This window comes from Sinocyclocheilus grahami, unplaced genomic scaffold, assembly GCF_001515645.1.
Source record: "Sinocyclocheilus grahami isolate Dianchi unplaced genomic scaffold, SAMN03320097.WGS_v1.1 scaffold6.1, whole genome shotgun sequence".
NCBI lineage: Eukaryota > Metazoa > Chordata > Actinopteri > Cypriniformes > Cyprinidae > Sinocyclocheilus > Sinocyclocheilus grahami.
This window is the reverse complement of record NW_015505185.1, coordinates 3,210,208-3,237,788: the sequence shown is the minus strand read 5'-3', so window position 1 is coordinate 3,237,788 and position 27,581 is coordinate 3,210,208. Positions and strand designations below refer to the sequence as shown.

The 27,581-nt window shown below is 38.9% G+C and overlaps 1 protein-coding gene across 7 annotated transcripts in view; it reads right to left on the bottom strand.

Annotated features, from left to right (window-relative positions):
- The window catches only part of msi2b (musashi RNA-binding protein 2b), a 248,385-nt gene that overhangs the window by 79,137 nt on the left and 141,667 nt on the right, over positions 1–27,581 (bottom strand). For all 7 annotated transcript variants that reach the window (XM_016275279.1, XM_016275302.1, XM_016275287.1 and 4 more), the window contains exon 7: positions 20,981–21,029. In XM_016275279.1, the coding sequence (XP_016130765.1) occupies positions 20,981–21,029 (49 nt within the window). The remainder of the gene's footprint in view (positions 1–20,980; positions 21,030–27,581) is intronic.

The following is a 27,581-nucleotide window of genomic DNA, read 5'->3' as shown; positions in this document are numbered from 1 at the left end:
TATTACACACGACACCATTCGTTTTGATTTGCACATGTCTCCAAGATTTTCAATACATGTCAGACATGTGGCGTCTTGGCTAGCCTCGCCTACCTAATAATGGTCTGTGTGCTTTGAATATGTGCCATTCATTTAAGTGTCATTACGGCCATAAACCAGCGTCAAAAAAGCTGAATGTGTTTATCTTATTCATTCTCAGGCTGAATTCTCACCTCAGAAGCTCACCTCCCATTAATCTTCCTCAAAGCGGCAGCAGCAGGCTGCTTCTCCGGCCGCGCAACGAGGGAGGAGGTGTGGATGCGAGGGGTATCTCTGAGCATAATACTATATTCTTCTCTTTATTGAAAGTGACACTTCACGAATAAAGGCCTGGCGAACACCATAAAGACTATTTCATATACAGATATGGTGATTATTTACCAGCTAGTCGAGACAGAGTGAAAACAAACAAAGTAATCTTATGCTTAGCCTGTCGCCGGTGCGAAATGTTCCTGCCACTGAGGAAATTAGCTGTTGAGGCTTTCTGTGCGACTTTAAGGAAAAACTGAGATGTGCTCGCTGCATGTGTTAGTTAGAGCTGCGGTTTTGGATAAGATGTATGAGAACACCCACATAAACACAAGCACAGAAATTTGTCACATTGGTGAAGATACAGCTCAGAAAAAGGATTTTTTTTTTTTTTTTTAAATGAGTATTCTCATCCTCATGTTGTGTAAAACCTTTATATACAAATCACTGCATATATTATACACAGTATATTAACATATAAAAGTGATTTTATTTTAATATTTTGTAATAATTATATTTTTAATAATACTATTAATTATAATATTTTAATAATACTTTTTATAGTATTTTTTTGTGTTACACACACAGACAATACACTCTGATTTATAAATTAATCAGTCTGATTCATTAACAAATCAATCCAATTGGTCAGTGGCTCAATTCAGATTACTAATGAATCTCCAAATTTGACTCATCAATAAATGGGTCTAAAATGTGAACAAATCAGTTAAACAATGATTCATTCACTCAACAGGTTCACAAGTTCAACGCAATTAATCAATCAGAAGGTTGCAGTGGTTCTTGAGTTAACAGCTCGCTGAGAGAAAATATTTTTTAGGAAATAATGACTGAAATTTCAGTCTATAAATCACAAAAAAGCTTTTGTAAAACTTACAATATAGTGCATTTCACCGAAGAAATAACAGCATATGGGTTTGAGTGAGTAAATATTGACAGAATTTTCATTTTTGCTCAAACTCTTGCTTTCAGCAAATAAAAGGATGTTGCTCAAACAAATAAACGAAATGGGTCGTGAGCGGGGCCATCCCCGACACTGGCTTTGTCATTGCTAATAAACACGCAGGAAAAGGAACCACACTGCTTGGAACAATACAGCACTTCCATCTCCACACCATGCCGAGGTTGCAGGCCCCCATTACGGCTGTGCAAAATAACGCGATCACCACAAGTAAATACTCCTAACAGGCCGTGTCAGAGCACGCAAATAAAAGGTGTGTGTGTGTCTATATGTGCGTGTTTGTATGTGTGGTGATCAGCACACTTTACTGTGGGGCCTTTGTGCTTCAGACTGCTCCTGATAAGCTTTTCCATTGGCATTGTTCTGCAGAGATAAAGCCTACTGAAATGAAATCTAAAGGCTGAAAGAGCCCATTTTCCTCTCTCCTTCTCTTATTCATTCTCTCGCTCTCTATCTCTCTCTCTGTGAGCTTATCTGTCAGAAAGGCTGAAGAAAATGGACAAGCTGTGAGAAAAGTCCAGATCGACCACCTCCCTCTCCTGCTCAGCCTTTTTCAAGCTGACCACCGCCAGACGCTGCTGTATCTCTGGCGCACACGACTCAAAGCCCTCGCTTCTCCGTAATCCCACCAAACTACCCGCCGAACAGCGCGACGCGCCCGGCGCAGAACCAATTATGCCCCCACAGGCTGAAGGACCAGCGTGTAGCAGCCTGCAGCTGTCAAATGCGCAATAAAATAGCATCAGGCATTTTCCAGATACCCTCACCCCCGAGTCTAGCACCTCTCAAACAGAATTTAGCACAAACTCTCTCAACTGCTCATTTCTAGCGGTGTCAGAGCGGTCTCAGTCTCTCATTCTCTCTCATATTGTGTTGCTTCCCTCTGGCGAGTGCCACCTGGGAGAGTTGTTCTCATTAACCTTGTGCACCTGTACTAGGCAGCTTTTAAAAGCAGAAAAATACCCTGCCCGAGTCAGTCGGATTCATTTTGTGAGCCTGTGTTGCTTACTGCTTGATTTGAGTCTGATGAAACCTTTCTTTTCTTCTTCTCTGCTGGCCTCCTCTTTAACCTAAAGGCATGTTTGAGATAATTTCTCCCCTTAGTATTGACATTTTCAGCACACATTTCCAAAGGCTTCTTTCAACAGGTCTTCCCTCTCCCTGCGCTTTTATAAAGATGGCTGTTTAAAAATGGCGACTTGCTGAGTTGCCTTCAGGCAAATGTGATGCGATTACGCGAACCCCTACACACGAACACACACATACTGTTTCAAGTGGTCCCAGGACATACATACATAGACATACACAGGCTGGAAAGAGAAATAAAAAATAACAGGGGGACACACAATATAATTAATATTTAATTATAAATATTACAAAAATTTATATATACTACTATATATATATATATATATATATATATACAGTGGGTACGGAAAGTATTCAGACCCCCTTAAATTTTTCACTCTTTGTTATATTGCAGCCATTTGCTAAAATCATTTAAGTAATTTTTTTCCCTCATTAATGTACACACAGCACCCCATATTGACAGAAAAACACAGAATTGTTGACATTTTTGCAGATTTAGCAAAGGGTCTGAATACTTAGGACCATGTGATATTTCAGTTTTTCTTTTTTAATAAATCTGTTTTTCTGTCAATATGGGGTGCTGTGTGTACATTAATGAGGAAAAAAATTAACTTAAATGATTTTAGCAAATGGCTGCAATATAAAAAAAGATATTGTATATATATATATATATATATATATATATAATAATTATTTCAAAAATAATAAAAACATGAACTAGCCGACCTTTTCAAATATGTAGTTTTGTAGTATATGCAGTCTATTCACTCTCACACACACAAAACTGTCGACAAGATCACAGATTAAGAAAAGACAGATCACATCTCCAAGGAACGCTGCGGACAGGGGCATCACTTCCACTTGACGGACACCCAACAGTAAGAATTCACCGGACAGGCTATTAATTGTTCTTTCTATGCCACCCAGCAGAGCATGGAGCATGGATATGTCTACAGACAGTGAAATGTCTCTCTCTCGTGACCCCTACAAAGATTCATGGAAAAGGTTCAGCCCCTGGCTACACTTAGACACCTCACAGAGAAAAAAACACATATCAATAGTCCAACAAGTATGGGAGGCTGATGTTTCTGAGCAGACAGACGACATCAAGGGAATTGCTTCCTGTTTCAAGCTAAGGGTCACAATGGATTGCTTAAGGTCACTTCGCAACAAAAAAAAAAAAAGACATTTCTGCTCGAGTGTCAAAGTTCACTGACTGGAAGAGAACTGAAGGAGTTTTGTCCATCTCAGGACACAATTAGTTGTGCTTCAAAAAAATCAGGTGTAGAAATCTGAAATGTTTATTTTGCTTGATTATAAGTTATAGTAATTATAGTGTTCATGAGTATGAGTATAATCACTATAAATTATAAGATTTATGATAACATGTCTCATCCAATCAGAATTTAGTCTATCCACTGTCAATTTACTTTTCTTTCTGTGTACTGCAGCCAAGCAATACTCTTAAAAATAATTATAAAATCTTTATTATTTCCAAAAGTTTTGGCTGTTGTCTATAACTGGATTCAAAAACAAAAATCCTACAATGTGATTTTTCTGGATTTTTTTTTCTAATTTTGTCTCTCATAGTTGAGGTATACCTATGATGAAAATTACAGGCCTCTCTCATCTTTTTAAGTGGGAGAACTTGCACAATTGGTGGCTGACTAAATACTTTTTTTCCCCACTGTATTTCCATAGGATCTCGACGATGAAAGGGAGTGAGGTATGGAATAAATAATGCATAAAATTACTAAATAATGTATAGTGTTTACTACACAAAGGGGAGCAATGGCAAAATGTTTTTTCATTGGATCAATTTGTTCCCTTTCATTTGTGTAATTGTAATTAAAAATGAGTGTCTGAGCGGCGGGTATGCGGCAGCATAGACCGGCAACACAGGGCCCTTCCATCTTCCTTCTCTTATCAATTAGTGGAACAATAATATCGTTCCCTCGTCGTAAGAGCCATTAGCATTTTGATTGAACATCTCAAACACGAAGTGCCAAGGCTGTGGAACGCCAGAGGACTGTCTTGTGCCGCGCTGTTCCCTGCCTTCCTCCGTCGGGACCTGTCACTTTCTTCTGACAAAAGCCACAGAGAAAAGTGGGGCGGTATTGGGGGAAATAGAGTTACGAGACACAGAGGGAGAGATGGAGAGATGGTGTGGGATGGAGGGAGACAGGTACAACACATCTGAGGAGGGAAAGGGAGGGTTGGGAGGTTAAAGTGGAAATGTGTGTGTGGGTGAGATTTCAGTGGGGGTTTTTAAGCCTCATCTGGTCTCTCGTTTATGAGAGATTGCAGTGGTGCACTAGGACCTCACAACATCCTCTTTAAACAGAGATTTCCTCTAGAACAAAGCCTCAGCACACATCTCCAGTCAACACATTCTCCTGGAAAGCCTTTAGGGAAGCACAAGAGAAAGCCTCATGTCTACACAGAGCATTCCCAAAAACCAATCGCATTGGTTTGAAATAGATTTGAGATGCACAGTATTAGTGCTTACTTAAAAAAAAGTATTTAAAAATTTTAATCATTCCTAATGTACAGTATATTGTACATTTTCTACATTTTACTATACCGTAATGTTCACATTCTTTAAATGAAACGGCCATAAAAACAAGTTTGAAGCATGTAAAATTTCAGATTAGAGCTTTATCATCAAAACTGTTTAATGTAAAACACCACACATAATACTTTCCACAATTTATAATATTATCCATCATAGTGGTCATTGGCCATACCATAAAAATAATTATCTCTTGTGTACATTTACAGTGTAATTTTCACCAGGTTTCATGTTGGCTCTTTAGACGTGAAATGACGTGAACAACATCGCTGTGTCAGGCCTGCTAAGCATCTGTTCATCAGTGTGGTTTCACACCATGCTTTTCTTGAGGTGGTTACATAAATTACTTAAGACAGAACATTAATGCAGTCTGTACACAAACCTTAGAAAACCTCAAAGCATTCCACCACTGAAAGGAAAGCAGATGCAGTCTACAGTCACTTTGTCATGCTTGATTTGAATGCATGCCTAAGCCTAACTATTATACTTTTGCCCCACCACAAATCACACAGATTGTTGAGGGAGAGGTGTGCTATTACTTCTCTAAGCAATCTGACTTACGATTTTTGTCTGGTGGACAATAAAACTGATGAAATGTTTGATAAATATCTATTGAAAGAGGGACCAGCTTGTAACTGCTTGTAATGTAATTTCTTCTTGCCATTACAATAATAAAACTATATTTAAATAAACATTTGAATGGTAGTGTAGATATGCACTAAAAACCACGGAGACCTCAAAATGCTTGAGCAACTAAATAACACCCAGACAACCACCCACAAAACCCCAGCATTGACAGAAACTGCACACCGAATAAGGTCAAGATGCAAGTTGGGTTCAAACCTACATCACCCACATGAGCACCAAGGCTCAACAGGCCTGAAGCATGTGCGTTAACCTCTAGTCCACTGCTCCATCTAGTGCCTATACTTTTATAAACAAAACCAGCACATCAATCCACATCAGGCTCTTCACCGAGTTCACAGGCAGAAATCGAGGGCCTTTGCTGCAGGTTTATGTGCAATCCATCTGTGAAGGGAGAATGACTACGTAGGTGCTGAGCTTTGTTCCTTTCTCCATTCTATTGTCAGTGTAAAGACATCTACTATACACACACACACACACACACACACACACAGAGATAGTGAGGGCAAAAAGATCAATGTGGAGAAGTGGTGAGTATGAACTGCCAAAGCGGAATCCATACTGTGCAGTCACACTAAGTGTCAATGGATCATATTGGAAGTAAGCATCCAGGGAAGTATACAGAGTCAATACGGCTTTCTTTCTCACTTGCCTTCCTTCCAAAACAGACACACACACACACACACACACATAACCACAACCTCATTAGCCACACGAGAACAATCATGATAGCACACAGTCCGAGGGAAGCTTCCTCTGGTGGATACAATAACCAGCCCTTTATTTCCACAGGGAAATTGGGGGTCATGCCAAGTGAGAGATGGGATTAAAAAGAAAGCATAAAAAGCAAATGAAAGAGGATGATATTTGCGTGGCCATGTGAGGACACCTGTGGCGCCATTACCGGGTGGAGTTAGCCGAGGGGGGCTGGACTTAATAATGCATGAACCAATCAGGTTGTCGTAAAGTCATTATTTGCATGGCGGTTGTGGCGGAAGGTCACGTGACCTTAAAAGCAGCTGGTTATTACCACTGTTTTATTATTTATCAAAACCATTTTCACATCCAAGAGACCAGCCCGCCTCTGCAGCTGCTCCCCGACTCCCCCTGCGCCGCCAGCCGGAGACCCCCTGCCAATCACGCCGTCTGCCAATCAGCTAAAGGCAATCACAAACATGCCAGCCAATCACCAGGGGGATGGGCTGTTTTTGCTCGGCAAATGCCCGGAACGAAAGGTCAGAGGTGTCAATCAGGGGGATATTCTGGGGAGATTGAGAAGTTTATTGCAGGTTAGTGAAAGTATAAGTACTTAGAGTGAAAGGCTCATGGGGGATAACATGATGTGGCTACTAAAAAAAAGAAGAAAAAAAAAAAAAAAAAAAAAAAAAAAAAAAAAAAAAAAAAAACCGGCCTACTGTTCGCATTTCCTACTTTGTCATTTTGATAAACACTGTCACTTCACTTGTTTGTGCTAATGAAAACAATTTAGCCGGTAGTCGAGCACACCCACTCTTACTCTTAATTTCTCTGATGACTTCTCAACATGGAGGCGCTTATAGCTACGGTTTTCACTGGCACTATTCGTCGACATGGGGCGCATCGTGGATCCTTGTTCTGAACATCTCTGAGCTTAGGGTTGCGTTGCTCAGTTAATGATAATTAATGATAATTGCACGTTATACATTTATCAGTCCCCGCATGTGAATGGCACTCTGAGGCGTGCCATTTCATTCATTAACTTGACTAGTGGAAGGAAAAAGCAGCACATATGAATAAAAGCTTATTTCCACATTTAATGTTTGTCCTCTTCTACTCTGCATGGAGATACTGAAGCTCTATTGACAGCATTTGTGGCATAATGTTGATTTTGGAAAAGATCATTTTGACTTGTGCAGTTTTTTTAAATAAATAAAACAAAGGCACTTACAATAGACATACATGGTGTAACGCAATAAACAATTACTCTTATTTTATTTATTTTAATTTAATTTATTAATTTTTCTTTTGAGGATGAATTGCCACAAATGCAACAACCTTCAATGTTGCTTGCAGAGAGTTTACTTTGGAACTTTGGAAGCCAAAACATTCAAAAAGCTTTATTTCTCCACAACCATGACTACAAATGTGTTTTGTTTATAGGCTACAATTCACACAATTAATTTCCAATCAAACTAAGGGTGGCACTTCACTTCACTGTGACATTTCCTTACAACAGGTCATTTAAATGATTCATTAAATGATTCCTTTCATGTATGCTGTTATGAAAATTGCTATTTTTCACTTCTGAGCTAATTAATTGCCTAAACAGAGAATTCTGCACAACGTACGGCAAGTTATATCACACATGGGTACGTTATCGATCCTAAATGAGAAAGAACCACTTTGGCAGATTAACAATGCAGCAACTATTATTCCACTATTGCCACCTGGTGATTTATGAGGGCTTTCAATTTAAAACAAAGGGAAGAAGAAAGCAAGAAACCATTTTTATGATAAGAAACACAACATACATGCAATAAAACATAACAATCTGTCGTGCTTCCCACTCTCACAGACGGGTCCTGCATAATATTGCTGACATTATCCGAGTGAGGCATATAAAACAATAGCGCACACTGACTAAAACCCTTTCCAATGTTGGAGATGGTGTGTTTCCTGTTTCTCCTTTCCGAGCACGCTTGCCAATCCCCTGCAGTGCTTAACCTCTGGAAAAGAATGTGTTCAGGACTCTATGAATGCTGATATGGTGCGCTGTGTGTTCGCCGTATGCCGGACTCGCACTGGGGTGGCTGTTTCTGAGAGCTGTGTTTGAAGAGGTCATAAATTGAGGAGCCAGTAGCATTAAAAGGTCAGCGGTTGCGTAATTCCATACACAATGACATATAACTCAGAGGCAGCCGCTGCCGTGTCCCACGTGGAATCTAATCCCCAAGACTCACGGCACGCTGTTTGCCACTGGCATATTTTTATTTAAAAAGACTACATTGCTGTAAGCGATGTGCAAAACTACATTTCATATTCGAGTAGTAAGTAAGAACAATTACTGTTGTGACTTTGTTAGACTTAAACTGAATATTTCAAACAAAAATGAAAATTCTGTCATCATATATGCATGCTAAATAGAATTTTTTCAATATTTTAATTCACTTTGCATAAATTGACAATTACTAATCAGCCAATTGGCTGCTCAATGTCTACCCATCCATCTCAGCTAATGTCTAATTGGTATCTGGTTTTAAAGCATATTTTTTATGTCTCAGTACATCTAGGATAACTTTAGGTGATAAGAGGGATGATGGGAAAATGGAAATTATATTTTGTGTTTCTCATTTTATAGATGGCTGTAAATTTCTCTAGAGAAAGCTAGCAGATAGCTGTTTCTCAATAAGTTATCTTCTTCCTTATATAAGAGCCTGAAATAATCCTGACTGATTCTCAGCTCTCAAATTGATGCGATGTTAGGCACAGCATAATAATACCCGTGTACAACTTGAAGAATCACCTTCCGAGGGGACTTTTTGGGATGATGGCTGGCTCATAATAGGCTGCTGAAGGTTAGAGTAACTCTTGTTTAGAAAGTCACTCATTCTTTCTTTTTAATCTTTTTATGCCTTTAACAAGGCTCCGTGAATTCGGTCTCATAAATGCCGCCACATCGGTCCACTCTGTCAGCGGTGTGCCTGCTTATGCAGTCATTCTCTCGGCTTCCAGGGAGTCCGACACTGGGCTGCTAAAGGTCAACGCATGAACTTCAGCCGCTTCAAAGGGCCTTTCTTCTTCCCCTTTGAACCCCCCAGCACACCTGCAGCAAACCCTGTGCCAGTCACAATACCACGGAGGCTTTATGAACCTTCCAACATTTCCAGTGGAGCAGGCCTATTGGAGGACAAATGACCTGAATATGTTCATCTGTCTCGGAGTTGTGACTGACAATGGTGTGAATGGAACCAGTTCAGGCTGGTCAGGGAGTTCCTATTGAATGAATAAAACCTTCTCACTGCGTTGCTAACGTACAATGTTGGGTGTTTCTTAAAATATGATCACTTGTGGCCATGTTGACTAAAATAAACACTTTTCACACTCTTACTAGTTTACTTAGCTTGTCTACTAAAATGCCCAGAAACTAACAATGTTATGAATATTTCCACCACATCTCATATTATGTATTTTGTTGCAAACATTCTGTGGAAACATTTTAATAATTTGTGTAAAAAAAAAATGCTTCATAATCTTGCTATGACTAATTTCATAGCCAGCAATTTATGTAAATATACTTTTTGCATAATTACTTAACAATTATATATATTTCATGCAAAAGGAGCCCCTACCAAGTATTGAGTACATGTACAGTAAATTAACATACTTTCCAGAAGGCCAACAATTCACTAAAAATGTTTTTTTTATTGGTCTTATGAAGTATTCTAATTTGTTGAGATAGTGAATTGGTGGGTTTTTGTTAAATGTGAGCCAAAATCATCACAATTAAAAGAACCAAAGACTTAAACTACTTCAGTCTGTGTGCATTGAATTTATTTAATACAGGAGTTTCACAATTTGAGTTGAATTACTGAAATAAATGAACTTTTCCACGACATTCTAATTTATTGAGATGCACCTGTATATAAAAAAAATGTTCTGTTGATAAACTTGTTGATAAACAAAAAAAACCTTTTGATAAACTGTTTTTTACTTCACATTTCACCTATTGCTAAAACATTAAGGATACAATTGTTTGTTGTTTTGTAAAATGATGCTGTCATAACTTTTAAAAATTGATACACAAAAAATATTAAAATTGTATTTAATTTAATTTGTTGTTTTATAAATATAAAATAATTACAAATAATAGTAATAAAACAAAAAAATCCTAGTAAAAAGTATTGTTTTATATAAAAATTACAATTCTCCAGGACATGAAAGTACCTGCAGTTGAAGAAACGCCGCAATATATATCTTCCTAATGCATCTCTGAAGCTTCAGGCCTCTGTCATTCCCTTGAAAACTGAACATATAATTTCCTCCTCACAGTGATTAGAGCAGCTCCAATTAAACGTGGTGCTGAGAAAATGTGTATGATTAACTATGATATTTCGATGACATTCTACGCTAAACACTAATATCGTGCAAAGATATCTAGAAGGATAAAGGATATTAATCGCTAATGGAAGCGAATGGTGCAGCCCCTTTTTGAAATCACGCCAGGAAAGGTGAAGGTATATCTAATTAGGTTTACTCGGGGATCTCTGATGGGAAGCCGTGCTGTACGTGAAGCCAGTGGAAATTGCTGCCATTACGTCGCAAAAGGCCAAAGCAAACTCGGCTAACCTTTGTGGGCTTTAAAGGACCTTCTGCGGATCAACAGTACTTACATTGTTTACACACTCGGCGCTACATTATTGCCACACTTCCGAAGCACAGTCAGCAGAAAGCAGACGTGGCACAGAAGTGATCGGGAGAGATTAAGTACAGCTGATTCACAGGATGTCCCTGATAATTTTAGAGAACGTCCTTCTATAGTGCCATCCACAAACACAGCCCTGTAGCAGTATTGATTGGAGCAGAAAACACCAATTCAGAGCGACGATGGGGATAAATCAGTGATATGAAACTGTATAATATTTATCAGTCCCCTGTAAGCTCCTAAAAGAGAGAATGAAGAGATTTAGACTGCAGCACAACATAAAGGTGTAAATAAAACGTGCAAATAAACTGTTCCTCTGATAAAAAGAACATAGTTTAAAGTGTGTGCATGGATTCAGCATAACTGATGTAAGATTGTGCATGTAAACACTTTAAATGATACTAGATGCTTTTAAGTCTGTCAAGATTATATGGAACATTTGACAACCAGCTTCTCGTCAGCCGCTAAAATGTTTCACTGTGATGTGGCGAATCAAGACTGTTCTGAGGAAACCAGAGACTGAAGAGTGTGTGTGTGTGTGTTGGACTGACTGAATAAATAAATAAAAAACTACCAACTTCCTAGTCTTCTACATCTACCAATCACCATCCAGCTGATCTGAGCCTGCCAGCCCTCTTCAGGCTCAATCAGGGATGCAGCTAATCATCACGCAGCCATTGGAGTAAACAGAGAAGTAACTGCACTTAAGACTTTGCATCTGAATATTGCAGTTAAGCATCCTCGACTGCTGTTTGTAAATGGACCGTGATTGAGGAGTTCTTCAAGGTTTGGATCTTTCTGTCATCCTGATAAATAACAAAAAAAGTGGACAAATAAATGAGGGCTGTTGTCATGATTGTGCAAATGCTGCTAAGTCTTTTTAGCTGTAGAGTATAATAATGTTTTTTAGACTAACTATATTCATAGAGAATTGTTCCGGATACAACACAAATATCATAAAGGTTCATTGTAAGTGGACAACTGTCTCTATATATATATAAAAAAAAATATATATATATATATATATATATATATATATATGTGTGTGTGTGTGTGTGTGTGTGTGTGTGTGCATATATTTTTTTATATAGGAAAAAAAAATAATGTTATAAACTGCTGTCTGCCAGCTTGAGCGGCAGACTGCAAGCACACACTGCGAATGTGTGTTTTGTAGTATTTATTAAAAGTGAGGGATGTTAGCAGATCATTAATCTATCAAAATCTGCTTCAAAGCTGCGGATGAAAAGTGGCATGAGTTCATCTGACTAAATGCACAGTGTTCTGAGTGTGTTTGGGAATGACTCGTTGGGTGTGTTTGGGAACGAGACGTAGGAAATCAACCAAGCTACATTTCCGCTGGGAACACAGATCAAAGGGAAAAGGCAAAAAAAATGCTGCACTTCACTCTGGGAGCGTGAAGTTTTTATCATTTCATATTGATCTTGTGAAAACACAATCTGTCTCTTTATGTGTGGAACATACTACTATTTCAGTCGATTTCATCATATCATTTATTATTATCTGAGGATGAAATATTAACAAAAGCAGAAATCCACTTGTGGGATGTGAAATATGTCAAATTGTGTCAACATAACACCAACATAACAACATATTATCCCTGAATGCACGCAAGCACACAAGACAGAAAACTGGCGCGATCGCATGTGCAAACTCTCTCTTATGCACACGAACAAACAAAGAGACACACAGTGCTTCGGTCAGCTATGGAGAAAGACAAACATTTGATTTTGAAGGACATATCTGTTTGCACAGCCTATTAAATGACAATGAGGGGCATCGTTAGCTGGCAACAACAGTAATGAACCTCTCTCGAAATGTCACGCCAGCAATATTCCATGCCAGAAAAAGCTACTGAAGAGCTTCCACTTTTATTTATCACATGCCTTTAAAACCATTTTATTGTCAGATCTGGGAATGTCACCTGACGTACAAATTCATAAAAGTTGAGCAACTGCTATTGTGCTTATAGTATTGAGTACGGATTTGCACAAGTACTTGAGTACTTGTATAATTGTGTGAAAACAAAACAAAAACACACGAATTTCCTAACTACATGGTTGGTTATGAAGCCATTTTAGGCAATACCATATACGGTCTGATTAATATACACTAGTCAACATTTGAAGTAGATCAGAACCTTCCATCAAGTTGTCCTAAAACCTAAAACCAAAATGCATTCTTGTCTTAGGAGAACTGTTTTGATCCACTTCAAATGTTGACTACTGTATACAGAGGCGGACAGTAACTAAGTACATTTACTTGAGTACTGTACTTAAGTACACTTTTTGAGTATCGGTACTTTACTTGAGTATAATTTTTTCTGGAAACTTATGACTTTAACTTCACTACATTTGAAAGACAAATATTGTACTTTTCACTCCACTACATTTCTATCAAGGTCCTCGAAGTAGAAAGTTGTTAGCAGCTTTGAAAGTCAGTGGGTGATTTTTTTTTTTCTAATCTAAAAACTGTATTTTTTTCAGACAGTTTATCAGTAATCACTCTTGGGGCTACATGAAATGATTTCCCAGCATTTTTTTTAGCACTGACCAGTTCCAAATGTGATATTTATTTACAACAATTCAGTAATAAGCAGACTTTCACTCAAGTAATGGAGTTGTGTACTTTGTCCGCCTCTGACTGTATATATACACACACTTCAACAAAAGACTCTGAATGGTTAATATTGACTGTGTTTATGATGTTACTTTTGATGAAGATTAAGAAGATTCCTAAAAAAATGTAACAAAATAAAACTAAATGAATAAAGAAACAAAGCAAGCTTTGTTTGTGTATAGGATGGGTTTAGTTAATGATGACAGAATTTAAATTTTTGGGTGAACTGTCCCTTTAAGTGTTTAAATACTTTGGTGGCCATTATATATTGACCATCACCCTCTATCCCACTCATCTCTGGAGCTCTCCAAGTGGTCGAAATGACCAAAACACAGCTGCCTACTATTTAGGGGTTTTCTGGACGACATAGTAAGTGTCTCTACAGTCAGACTGATGAATGTTCAGCGCTGAGATTATCAGAGCAGAATTGTGCTAAGGTGTGTAAAATCAGGCTCTGGCAGCCTAGCGCAGCACAGACATTGTTTCTCATTTTGTGAAGCACAGATGTAGCATATTCACTTGAGACTTGTTCAGCGAGAGAAGAAAAAAGCAGCAGAAAGGGGGGGAGAGAGAGACAGACAGGCAGAAAAGAGAACAGATAAAAGATGAGGAGACCGAAATATGCCCTGATGGAGTGTGAGTGTGCATATGGGCCAAAAGCCTTTCCAGACACAGCAAAAAAAAGAAAAACGGACAGGCTTTATTGGCCATTTCTACCACCAAACAGCTCGATCTCCTCCGCAATCATTCTCACTCTCTCTCTCTGAATGCAAGACCTTGGCTGTTGTCCTCCCATTCTGGCACAGCTAACGCCCTTTTAACGGGAGAAGGAGAGCAGAGAGGGGGGATAAATAGAGAGCGTCTTTTAGCTGCCGCGTGTTCGTCACCTCTGAGCTGAAGGACAGTGTTGAATAGTCTTGCAGAGGGGTGTGAAGACAGACAGACTGCGGCGGATTAGAGACTGTCTGTCTTTACTTCCGTCCTCTGACATTCAGTAGCACCTCTGTCTCTCTCTCTCACATGTGCGCGTGTGCGTGTGTGTGTGTGTGTGTGTGCTATTGCAGTCATACAGTCGAGATGATGACAGTAATACATCAGAGTGTGAGATTGTCTTGTGCTGCAGTGGAGGGAACAGGAAGAAATGCGATTGTCTTTTTATTTTGTGTTTAACACATTGTCCTTTCCTTCCAACGTCATCTCTCTATGTTGCAGTTCTTCTTTAGGCATTTTGAAAGGGGGCTGTTTGTCATTTATTGATGGAAAGGCAAAGTGGAGAGAGGACAGGGAATAATGGGGGAAAAGGGGACAAAATTGAGACACATTGCTGGCTGAACTGGAACTTGGTCCCACAGGGGCACATATGTATATTACTGTTAAATACGTTTTCATTGCAAAATTAAGATTAAGGTATGATGTCCCTTTCCTAAACAGGGTTATTAAAAAAATTATATAATAATAATAAATATAATTACATCCTCAATCACATTGATATGGTATGAACGCTATGTCCACTCTGTCATGTTTATGTCCACTCTATCGAGTCTAAGTGGCCGACAGGGTGGACATTTTGGAACAACGACAAGGTGGACATTTTGAGCTTCAATTAGCATATTAGCTTACAACAAACTGTGACTAGCTAAATATTTAGTCTGTTTGTTGAAGAGAATTTGGTATATTTAACCTTACATATTTTTAAAATACTGTATTCTAATCACTTCTGGCATATTTTATGCCGACAGGGTGGACATGTTAAGCTTTGGCAAAGCAAGTAAGCAAACTGAGACGAAGAAAAGTCTCTTCAGTGGCCGTTGAAATTCCCGCCACTGAAGAGACAAAAAATCTGTTGTCCTGATGTCACTAAAGGGGATGGCCTTTTCTTAAAGGGGAGTATTCCCCAATAGGACAGGGTGGATAACCATTCAAGGGACATGGACAAACTCTTCTTTTTTATTAAATAAAAATATAGATTTTATTACCAAATGGTCAATACACTCAAATTGAGTAATCTCTTATTTAACAAAATATTAATAGGAGAAAGTTTCTAGGACAATATTCTACTATCATTCAAATTTAATGAGCAGTGTATGGGACATAGCAAAATAACACACATCCTCTTATACAAAACTAGAAAAAAAATCTAGAAAATGGATCTAACGAGCCAAGTAATGCTTTTGTTATTAATATAAAAACTTAGTCTAATATAACACACCCTTTCATAGTAATTTTTATGTTAAGTTATCATGGCAAATTAGTTATTTATGTACAGGACACCAAAAGGCACCCTATAGTGATATTGACCCATATACAGGTGCATCTCAATAAATTTGAATGTTGTGGAAAAGTTCATTTATTTCAGTAATTCAACTCAAATTGTGAAACTCGTGTATTAAATAAATTCAATGCACACAGACTGAAGTAGTTTAAGTCTTTGGTTCTTTTAATTGTGATGATTTTGGCTCACATTTAACAAAAACCCACCAATTCAGTATCTCAACAAATTAGAATATGGTGACATGCCAATCAGCTTTTTCAGTCCAAAAGACAATCACTGACTTCTCTCGGTTGGTTGTGCATCTTTTTCTTCCACACTTTTTCCTTCCACTCAACTTTGTTAACATGCTTGGATACAGCACTCTGTGAACAGCCCGCTTCTTTGGCAATGAATGTTTGTGGCTTACCCTCCTTGTGAAGGGTGTCAATGATTGTCTTCTGGACAACTGTCTGATCAGCAGTCTTCCCCATGATTGTGTAGCCTAGTGAACCAAACTGAGAGGCCATTTTGAAGGCTCAGGAAACCTTTGCAGGTGTTTTGTGTTGATTAGCTGATTGGCATGTCACCATATTTTAATTTGTTGAGATAGTGAATTGGTGGGTTTTTGTTAAATGTGAGCCAAAATCATCACAATTAAAAGAACCAAAGACTTAAACTACTTCAGTCTGTGTGCATTGAATTTATTTAATACACGAGTTTCACAATTTGAGTTGAATTACTGAAATAAATGAACTTTTCCACGACATTCTAATTTATTGAGATGCACCTGTATACATATATATTTATATATATACAGTATCTCACAGAAGTGACTACACCCCTCACATTTTTGTAAATATTTTATTATATATTTTCATGTGACAACACTGAAGAAATGACACTTTGCTACAATGTAAAGTAGTGTGTGTACAGCTTGTATAACAGTGTAAATTTGCTGTCCCCTCAAAATAACTCAACACAGCCATTAATGTCTAAACCGCTAGCCACAAAAAACAGCGGTTTAGACATCAATGACTGTGTGTTGAGTTATTTTAGATTTTTTTTTTTACTTGTCACTCAAGTTGTAAGTCAAATAAAAAATACCACAACTGATTCAAAATTGTCAATTAAATAATTGTTCAATTGTTTTAAAGGTCATTTAAATAAATAAACAAATAAATAAATAAATCTTAAACTTGTCCAAATTGTTATAAAATGTTATGGTTATCAAATAAAAACACACACACAAAACTAAAATAAAAAATAAAATAATTGTACACAATTTTAATTAAATGTCACTCAAAATTTTATTAAATTCTCAACTACAAAAATTCAGTATCTGAAATAAAAATATCAGAGAGAAAAAATTTTTATCCTACACATTTTTTATCCTACAATGAAACATGTCATTCAAATTATTAAACTGAAAAATACAAAAATTAAAAAAAAATTTAATGGTCCCAGATTACAGTCCATTGTTCACTGTGATCTTTATATGCTGGTTTCAGCCAATGTGGCTGGAGCACCGAGCGTCACCTGTCAAGCTTTCTATGGATATATCTCTCATGTCTCTTTGTTGAGTATTTGCTGAGTTACAGTTCATTTTAATGAGGCGTCTTTAAATAAAGATTACGCAGACCAAGGCGGCAGACTGCACACCCTGTTTGTTTTCTTTATTTTATAAATGCACAAAGTTCTGTTGTTATTATCTGTGTATACAAATAAAAGTAGACCCTTTACAGATTCGATTAATGTATTGCTCTTATCTGTAAGATCAAAACTGAAAGTGTAATTTAAGTTATTTTCGGTGTGATCAGGAGAAGATGCCTCAAAACGCGTATCCGCGTTAATCGACCTCAGAGGGTTAATGGAAATGGCTGGTCGTCGATGGCATTGTTTGGCACTTGAAATGGTGTTTACCAGCGGTGTGTTTAATGGCAGCTAGTCATTTCCGACCTTGCTGCTCTTAGCTACATCCACAAGGGTTTGAGAATAATAGTGTTTCTTTCCCACTAGGGGCCGAAGCTAGTGCCAAACAGACGCTCTCCACCTTCACTCCGACCTGTCAGTTCTCTCAAACACAGTTTGGGCTCTCCAGAGCCATGGCTCGTCCAAAACCCTCTCCGCCCCCTTCGTTCCCATAGATACGGACACTATGCCCTATGGGAGTATTTACAAGAGCGAGTACAGGCGGGGGCATCGGGGACGGGCGAAATAGAGAAACAGAAGAAAGTGTGGATCAAAGTTCAGCAAGTGTATTTGTTGAATGCTCTGATCTTCATTTACAAAAGAAACCGAATGTCTTTTTCAGCTCGGAGGCCAACTTGACATTTAGAAAGCCTTGGGTTTTGTTGACATGGACGATTTGTGATCACCTGCAAACTGTTTTTGACTCTAGGTTGTGAAGTAGATTAAAAATAAAAGCTTAGCTGCTAATCGTGCAAAAAGGAAGAAAGATCACTGTGACTTATCAGGCTGACGATGCAACAGATGAGAGCGTCACAACACCAAGGAGGACAGGAAGTCCTTTTGGGGGGGAGGGGGTTGAGTGAGAGAGAAAGAGATAAAAAATAACGAAAGGCAATGCATATCCGCACACCTTTCAAACACAGACACGCACATGAGCTCACCTTTAAAATATGACCGATATGGATTAAAAGGCAAATCTCAGGTTGAAAGATTAATACCATCTACTTCATTTCCACTGTGAGCGCTGAAAGCCACTTATGCAGCATAAAAGACACAGTGCTGCTCCTCGGCCTCTTCATTCAGCCCACACAAAGGCCACTCAAGGCTAAGAATCTCTCGTGGCTTTCAGGCCGCTACAGAGGAGGATGCTATACCTGTGAACACTGTAGCATAAAGCTGCTAGCTATTCCTCGGCTCGTCTCTCTGTGCGTCTGCTGTCTCTTCCTCTTCTCGTCCACTCTTCTCTCTCTCAGGCTGTCAGTTAAAGCTGCGCTCACCTTTATAAAGGCATCGCTGCTAAAACCACTCAGAGACACGGGGATCACAGCTGAATGAAGTCAACGGCCCACTCTGACCAAAGACCACCTCTCCTTGTCTCATTTCTCCTTTCTTTACATAATTTTTTAAAAAGTTATATTTATGGGAGTTTAGTGCCTTTATTTGATGGAACAATAGAGAAGAGACAGGAAAGCATTGGGAGGAGAGAGGGGAGCAGGATCGGCAAATGACCTTGAGATGGGAATTGAACTCGGGATCGTGGCTTTCAGGCCGCTACAGAGGAGGATGCTATACCTGTGAACACTGTAGCATAAAGCTGCTAGCTATTCCTCGGCTCGTCTCTCTGTGCGTCTGCTGTCTCTTCCTCTTCTCGTCCACTCTTCTCTCTCTCAGGCTGTCAGTTAAAGCTGCGCTCACCTTTATAAAGGCATCGCTGCTAAAACCACTCAGAGACACGGGGATCACAGCTGAATGAAGTCAACGGCCCACTCTGACCAAAGACCACCTCTCCTTGTCTCATTTCTCCTTTCTTTACATAATTTTTTTTAAAAGTTATATTTATGGGAATTTAGTGCCTTTATTTGATGGAACAATAGAGAAGAGACAGGAAAGCATTGGGAGGAGAGAGGGGAGCAGGATCGGCAAATGACCTTGAGATGGGAATTGAACTCGGGTCGCCGTGAAGGCAGTTGTGCCATAAGTCGGCACACTAACCACTAGGCTATTGGCACCGACATCTCCTTTCATTTTTATTCTCTACTTCCCTTAGTTACTCCCCCTCTCTCCTCATTTCTCATTCCCTCTCCCCATTTCTCTTATTTCTCCTTCAATCTCCACATTTCGCTTCTCTCTTCATTTTATTTCTCCTCCTCTCCTCATTTCTCTTTTTCCACCTCATTTCCTCTCCCAGTTTTTCTTCTCTCCTCTCTCTCCTTTATGCTATCCACCTCTTCTGCCTTTATTTTACCCTCCTCTCCTCATTTCTCATTCCCTCTTCCCATATTTCCTCTCTCCTCCCCTTATTTCTCCTTTACACTCCTTATTTCTCTTCTCCTTATCTCATCCTTTCTCTTCCCCCTCATCTTTCTTGTCTTCGTCTCATTTTCTCTCCATCTCTTCTCCTCCCTTATTTCTCTTCATCCTTTCACCATTTCTCCTCCCATCTTCTTATTTCTCATTCAGTCTCCATATTTTACTTCTCACTTACCGTTATTTCTCCTTCATGCTCCTTATATCTCCTCTCCTCCCCTTATTTCTCGCTCTTATATTTTTCCTTCTCCTCTCCTAATTTTTATAATCTAATTTCTCTTCTTTTTTTTCCTCAATTTATCATACCTTCCCCTTCATTTCTTTTTATAATCTAATTTTTCTTGTCTTCATCTCATTTCTATTCTCCCCCTTCCATTTTTCCTTCCTTCTCCTCATTTCTCTTCCCCTCCACCATTTCTCCTTCCCTCTCCTTATTTCTCTTCTTCTCTAACATAATTTTTCCTTTTCATCACATAATCTTTTCTCTTCCCCTTAGCTTTCCTTCCCTCTTCTCATGTCACTTCTTCTAATTCTTCTCTTAAACTCTCATTCTCATCCTTTTTACTCTATCAAAAACATTACTTGATGACTCAAATCACAACTACAGGCCAAAAAAATCACCCCAAATCCCTGTAACATTCCACTAAGCTCATTCTTTCTCAGAAAAAAAGTCTCAGAAATAAAGACATAGAAACATCACTCAGGTGAGCAATAACCTCAAATTCAGTATATCATAAGTCTGAAGATATCGTACATTTTTCACAAGCCTGCAGGCGTGAGTGAACATGACCGAGAAACATTCCACCCTGCGCATCCAATGGTAGATGTCAGACTAATCAAATAGAGTCAATGGATTGGCTACAGTGGAAATCGCTGCTCTTTTATTGGACCATATTAGCCTTGACCTTCAGGGCTCAAATTAAACGTCCTTGAAGATATAATGCTATAATGTAACATACAGCACAAGGGCTCCTGTACGGCTACAGAAAACTCACGCTTCAGAGCGTAACTTTGAACTGCACGACTAACGGCACAGTATAACTGAAGGACATTCATAATAACATTACACACACATGCAAAGACACAAACAGACACACACACACAAAACAAATGGGCTCTTACCTCTATGTCTATTTGTAGTTTTATCAAACATAAGCATAGCATCCTCTACCTGTAAGAAAACAGAGAGAAAAATTAGTAAAGAAAGGTGAAAACTGCCAGTGATTTGGTTGAAATTTACACTAGAATAATAATAAAAACTGCAACCATACCAGACCAACTGTATTTACTTTATTAAGTATTAATATTAATTTAATATTGCTTGCTTGAATAATTACTTACAAGATCTACATATTATTTTAATTAGCTGAATTTTTACATATTTATTCAAATATTAATAACTAAAAGAGCCGTTTCAACCAGCCTAAGCTGGTTTGCTTGGTTTCATAGCTTGGTTGACTGGTTTGAGCCTGGCTCTCAAAACTGGTATATTTGAGGTATTCAACAACAGCCTTTTTTGATATTGTAACATCTTGTGCACTTCTACTTAAATAGATAACTACTGGAGCCTAAAAGCATTTACACATGCATACAGATCTGAAAGCTGCTCATGGCCATGTTCTGTGAGGAATGATATCCCTCTACAGGCCCAAGGGTACCATCCTGTCTGACCCTGACAGAGGCCTGTTCATCCTTGAGGAAAACCCTGTCTGCAAGGACACACTTCAGAGTGCATCCAGCCATAGTCTTCACACTTACAAACACACTGCCACGGGTTTTATACATCCCACAGTACGTCTGAACATGCTCCTTTCTGTTTCTTTCACATTACATGCACGCACACTAATAAATGCACAAAAAGTGCATGCCATGCCTGGCGTATACATGCTGACATACACTCGCACACTCCAAAGCTCCTTCCTGAGGTCCCTGAGATTAGCCCTAAAGTACAGACGGTTGGAAAAACACCTTCCTGGCACAAAAGGAGCCATCAGTCACTCAGCCCCATAGAGAACAATAGAGCTGCAAGCTGTAAAGATCCTCATCACCCTCAATCACTTCCAATAAAGATCACACTGACTGGAGCTCTCATAGAGGCTGAGGGAAATCTGTTATCCTCCGCTATCACTCAATGCATATTTATGTTCCTCTAAAACAACGCTCTACTGTATGTTCAGAGAAAGATGTTTTATAAATGACCACTGGAAACATGAGTTTTTTTTTTAAAGTATGTTTCTTCTGTATGATTCCGTTTCTTCCACAATAAATAAATATACCATGAATGAATGAATGTGTATAAATATATATAGGAACAAGACAAGAATCATCCCTCACATGTTGTATAAACATGCTGTTTATTCTTACAAAAAGTCTTTGGGCACTAAATTGGTGGTTTCTTGGTAATACTCAGTTTCTATCTTGCAGTATGTAGTTAAAACATCATAGCATCTAATGAAAATGTTGATGCCAATGTAAATTTTTCTGAGAAACTACTAGCATTAGCACGGAGATTCTATAAACTGTGTAATATTATAATGCAGCAATATAAACCATCATGCCTGCCTTTCACAATCACAGTGATGTATGTCGGCTTTTTTTTTTAAAGTATGTTTCTTCTGTATGATTCCGTTTCTTCCACAATAAATAAATATACCATGAATGAATGAATGTGTATAAATATATATAGGAACAAGACAAGAATCATCCCTCACATGTTGTATAAACATGCTGTTTATTCTTACAAAAAGTCTTTGGGCACTAAATTGGTGGTTTCTTGGTAATACTCAGTTTCTATCTTGCAGTATGTAGTTAAAACATCATAGCATCTAATGAAAATGTTGATGCCAATGTAAATGGATTTTTCTGAGAAACTACTAGCATTAGCACGGAGATTCTATAAACTGTGTAATATTATAATGCAGCAATATAAACCATCATGCCTGCCTTTCACAATCGCAGTGATGTATGTCGGCTCTATAATTATGTTGTCCATGCTGGTGGATGCTAGTTTATAGGCCTGTAGCCGGAGCATATAGTTCTGTCCAGAAAGAGGAGAGTCTCTTGACTACAGCTGCACTAAAGCATGATGGGAGGAGACAGCCCTCGACTCAGGCTCATATGTAACTGTCTCTCCTCATAACCAGCATGAAGTCTCTCTCTTTCTCACCCTCACTCCATATTTCTCATACAGTGAGAACATATGTCACCTGTCTTTGACATATAAAGTCTGAGGCCATTAGTGAAAAAGCTTCTAATTTGCATTTTTCTAATTTCTATATATAATATAGAGAAACTGAAAATTTTAATTAAAATTTATTATAATTGAAAGGCAAAATATACAATACATAAAATACTGAAAAAATGAAACATTGATATAGTAATTTATTATTTCTATACTTGCTTAAATTTTTTTAATACTATAATATATAACATTGTATACTATAGTAAATAAACTGAAAAGTGAAAAGTTGAACAAAATTTTTAAAAAGCAAAAATAAAATAAAAAAATTTAATAAATAAATAAATGAATATACTGAAATTGTAGGTGTGAAATATTATAATTAAAGTGCAAATTTAGCCTATATCATTATATTTATTGAAATTTTGATTTAAAAACAATGAAATCTCTTGTGTATCTGCTTCAATTTTTTCCCCTCAATATTTATATTCTCAAACGCTCTCTAGTTATTCTCGATGACCTAATGCACAACTTCACACTTTAGTCCTGCTTTGCTGCCTCCAAACCACCCTGACCCTTTCAGCCTTTCAATAGGGGAACAAGTATTCAAGGATAGATTCAGCCTGCCAGCGGCCATCAGATTGTGGGATAAGAAGCTCTTGAGGGCACACACACATATACAGAAACGGCACAAAGGTGAGCGTGGTCCCACACCCGGTCTATGCCTAATCTTAGGTCCGCTCTTCTCCTCCTTCTGTGAAAGAAAAGCCTGAAGGATAATAGCTGTCTCTTTAGTATGTAAGGGAACCGGGCGGCCCCCACAGATAACAGTCCCGCTTTTATATTCACTGAGAGAGATGAGGTAAAAAGGGGCGACTAGATTCATGGAAAAGAACAGAAAGCTCTTTTTAGAGTTCTTCCTATCTAGTAACGCAGCAGGGGGGAGGAAGGGGCAATTCAAGTTCTCTTAGAAGGGTGACAGAAGGTTCCGGAGAGTCTGCGAGGGTAATGGCACATGCATATGCGACGGTGCTGCATTCGAAATGGCCTGACCTTTACTTGTTAGCTCTTGCGACTCTGAGGGGCCGCGGGATGGCGGGACCCCGGGTTCGTTGTGCGCCGATCGATGCGAAACAAGTGGCCTTACAGCGCTCTGATGTGGAGGGGAATTAATTAGCCGACCGCGGCGCCTGGAAGAACGCGGCAGCACATGGTGCAGGATGGTAAATTGTGCAAATTCTCCCCAGGCCCAGAAGGATGGTGCCATTAAAAGCCCCCGTGGCACACCCTAGGTGGTCGCTCCACTTTGCCATTAAACACCATTACTGATAATTGACTGAACAAGTGGCCTTTTTACTGGCCGTCCTTAGCTTGGTCAGTGGCTAATACGCGCTGTGCACCCGGCACAATGAGTAAATGCCACGGTAATGCCTGTTTTATGACAGGCATGGAAGGGGCAGGTCCTGTCTGAGTGTCGATAAAACAGCGTTTAAATGTAGTTTGTGAAAACCAACTGTAGCTCGCCTTGAGATTTATGCTTCTTATTAGCAGGGGCCGTACATTTGGCCCTATGAGACACAGGCCTTTATGGGCTTTTATAGCTGGACTGTTATGAAGAAAAGCACACAGGCGTTGTGACCTCATATTGCCAGAGAACACAACATGCAGTGGAGTTAACCAGGGGCCAAATACTAACCGACCTCAAAACAACAAGTGAATCATTTCCATGCTACTAGCGTCACCATAAAAAAAATGCAAAAATAACAATTGTTTTCTATTTGCCATTGGTCCAGTTGTTTTGGATGCTTAAAAAACCCATTGAGGGAATCAATGTACAAATGGTTCATTTATAGCTTTCTGAAACAATTTTATGAATAAATCAATGAAAAATTAAAATGTAATTAAAAATCCAATTAAAAAGCCCAATATAAAACAAAACAAAAGCAAATAAATAAATAAAAGGTAAAAAATAAAAACTTCAAACATTAATGTTTAGAGATGAATGTTTTTGGAGAAATGCTCCTATTCACAGTTTTCTGGATGTATTTAAAAATAATAAATAAATAAATAATAAAATAAAAAGCCGAAACAGAGATAAGATAAAAACAACAACATAATGCTTTCCAAAAAACGTAAAAGCCAAAAAAGTGCATCTATCAAACTGTCCTGAAGCTAAATGGCTAGCTCACTCCTGTAAACCTGGTGCAGTCTCGATCGGTGTGTTCCTGTATGGCAGCTGTGCAAAGCTGCTTGACAACATGTTTTAATTTAAGTAAGAAATATAATTGGAAAGTCTGTGGGGCCATTTTTTATTAACTGTGGAAGGTATCAGTGGGAGGACGGGGGGGAATACAAGCCGGCGGAAGCACAGTCAGACAGGGGGAGATTGTGTTTACATGTAGGCGAGGGATGGAGAGAAGGCAATCCAACACTTGGTTAAATTCACTCAGCCGCCAGGGAGTGGAATCTACCACCTGCCATATCACCGTTCGCTAAATCTTAGACAGTAAGGAAAGAAAAACAGACTCCACCTCTCTCCTCGTGTCAAACTAACGTGTGCGTGCCTGTCACACCATGGCAGAAATCTCCAAAACACATACTGCAAAAAAAATTTAATCAGACGCATTGAATTATTTATCAGGGGACAAAAGCATCAGTGGGTTTTCTGCCTCTTTACAGCATTTACAGAAAGCAGAGAGGATGGGCAATAGAAACCGACAATAGCTTCACACAGAGTTTCCACTGCGGTCTCTAACTGCATTCTTGCAACAATTTTTAAATGGAAATTACATTCAACAAATTAATGTCATATTTCAAAAATATTTTGTATTTTATAATATATAGCTATTTAAAAAAAAATTCAAATCTGTTGAAAAATATTAAGTTATATATGTATGCAATTTTATAGCTATAAATACAATATAAATTAAATACAAATTGAACACACCTACATGTAACTTACATATACTGTACACACACATACTGTATGCATGCATATGTACTGTACATCTACATATATTTAGCCACTGACTTTCTGACTTTGTAGAAGCAGCTCATGAGAGACATCCTGCCCTAACAAACAGTGTTTCTGACAACTATTTAACATCTTGAGATTCAGCGACAAACACAAACAACCTGCTATACTGACAAAATATGGGGCCAAAAGCGGAAAACCAGACAAAACAGTCCAAGTAAACATGTCTCTGCAGATGCAGGACACACAGGTGGATCAATAGCACGGTTAGTTACATGAGAGAGAAGTCTGAACGCATCCCAGCACCTCATCATACACGTGCATGTGTGTTTACGCGAATGTGATCGAGCAAACAACCCCGGCGATCAAAAATAAACAGTGGCGGACGAGGAAATGGATATTCAAAGGCAGGTCTCATTTAGCACCACGGCTGGGTGGAAGGGGAGACGTTTATTTGCATAACGGAATTGGAAGTGACTGTCAGCGTCGGCTGCAGAATCTACTCCCTCATCTATCGCAGACACCCTCTAGCTCACGGCTCCTCGTTTTTTTTTCCTTCTCATTTGTTCCTGCGCTTTTCTTTAGCTGGAAAAATCAATGTGTAAGGAGCAGGGCTTTTTTGGAACTGGACTGTTCTGCAGTTACTTGTGCTCAAGGACGATGTATCGAGTTTCGGCGGCTCTAATTTTGAGGAGTCACTTTCTTTTCGTACGTAATTTCGCACTGATCTGGCCGGTAACTGAGTGGAGCGCGATCGCTTGTGGCCGCGTTTTGAGCGCATGCTTCATTCGCGTTTAGCAGTGGTGATTAAATGCACAGCTCTGGGCTATACTCATGTTGACGGAAAAGCAATGCAATTAATGTACACCGGATCAAAACAACCCAATAAAAAGAAAGGATGGCTTTAAAATAAGGCTCGCCCGGTGTTCAATGGCAAAAAAGACACTCTTTCTGCGGTCAGATCATATTTCACATTTTTTTCAACTATCTGTCCTTGCTTGCCACTGCCACTTAGATTCTGCATGTTGCCATCCAGGCACCAGAAGCCATTTAACAATGAAATCGCAGTGAGCACAGCCTCTAAGGAGACATTTTTCCAAGGAATGGGCATTTGTGGTTAAGGTTCACCAATCCATAATTGATGACATTAGCTGCTCTGATATATCAAAAGCGGTGCGCACAGGTCTAAACCTGGTATTTATTTCCTTCTGATGTCAAATGTCTACACCTGCAGATCTGATAACTCATTCCAGGACCACCCATGACAAAACACTGGTGTGAAAAGGGAACAAATATATTTGACAAACAACAGGCCCTTCATGAGGTGGGGGATCACTGCACTGTTTTTGCAGGGTGGATAAGCAGTGATTTCAGTTCCAGCGGTGCCGGCGCTCGCCGCTCATGCAGCAAATCTGTTTTCAGCGACTTTCGGCGCCGTGGACATCTACTTAAAAGGTAAAAGACCAACACAAAGAGACGAAAAACTAACACCTGCAGCTCAGGACGCTAAACTCCAGAAAAAATCCATGGCCCGGACATCACTCATCACGGCAGATTACTCCATGCCATTA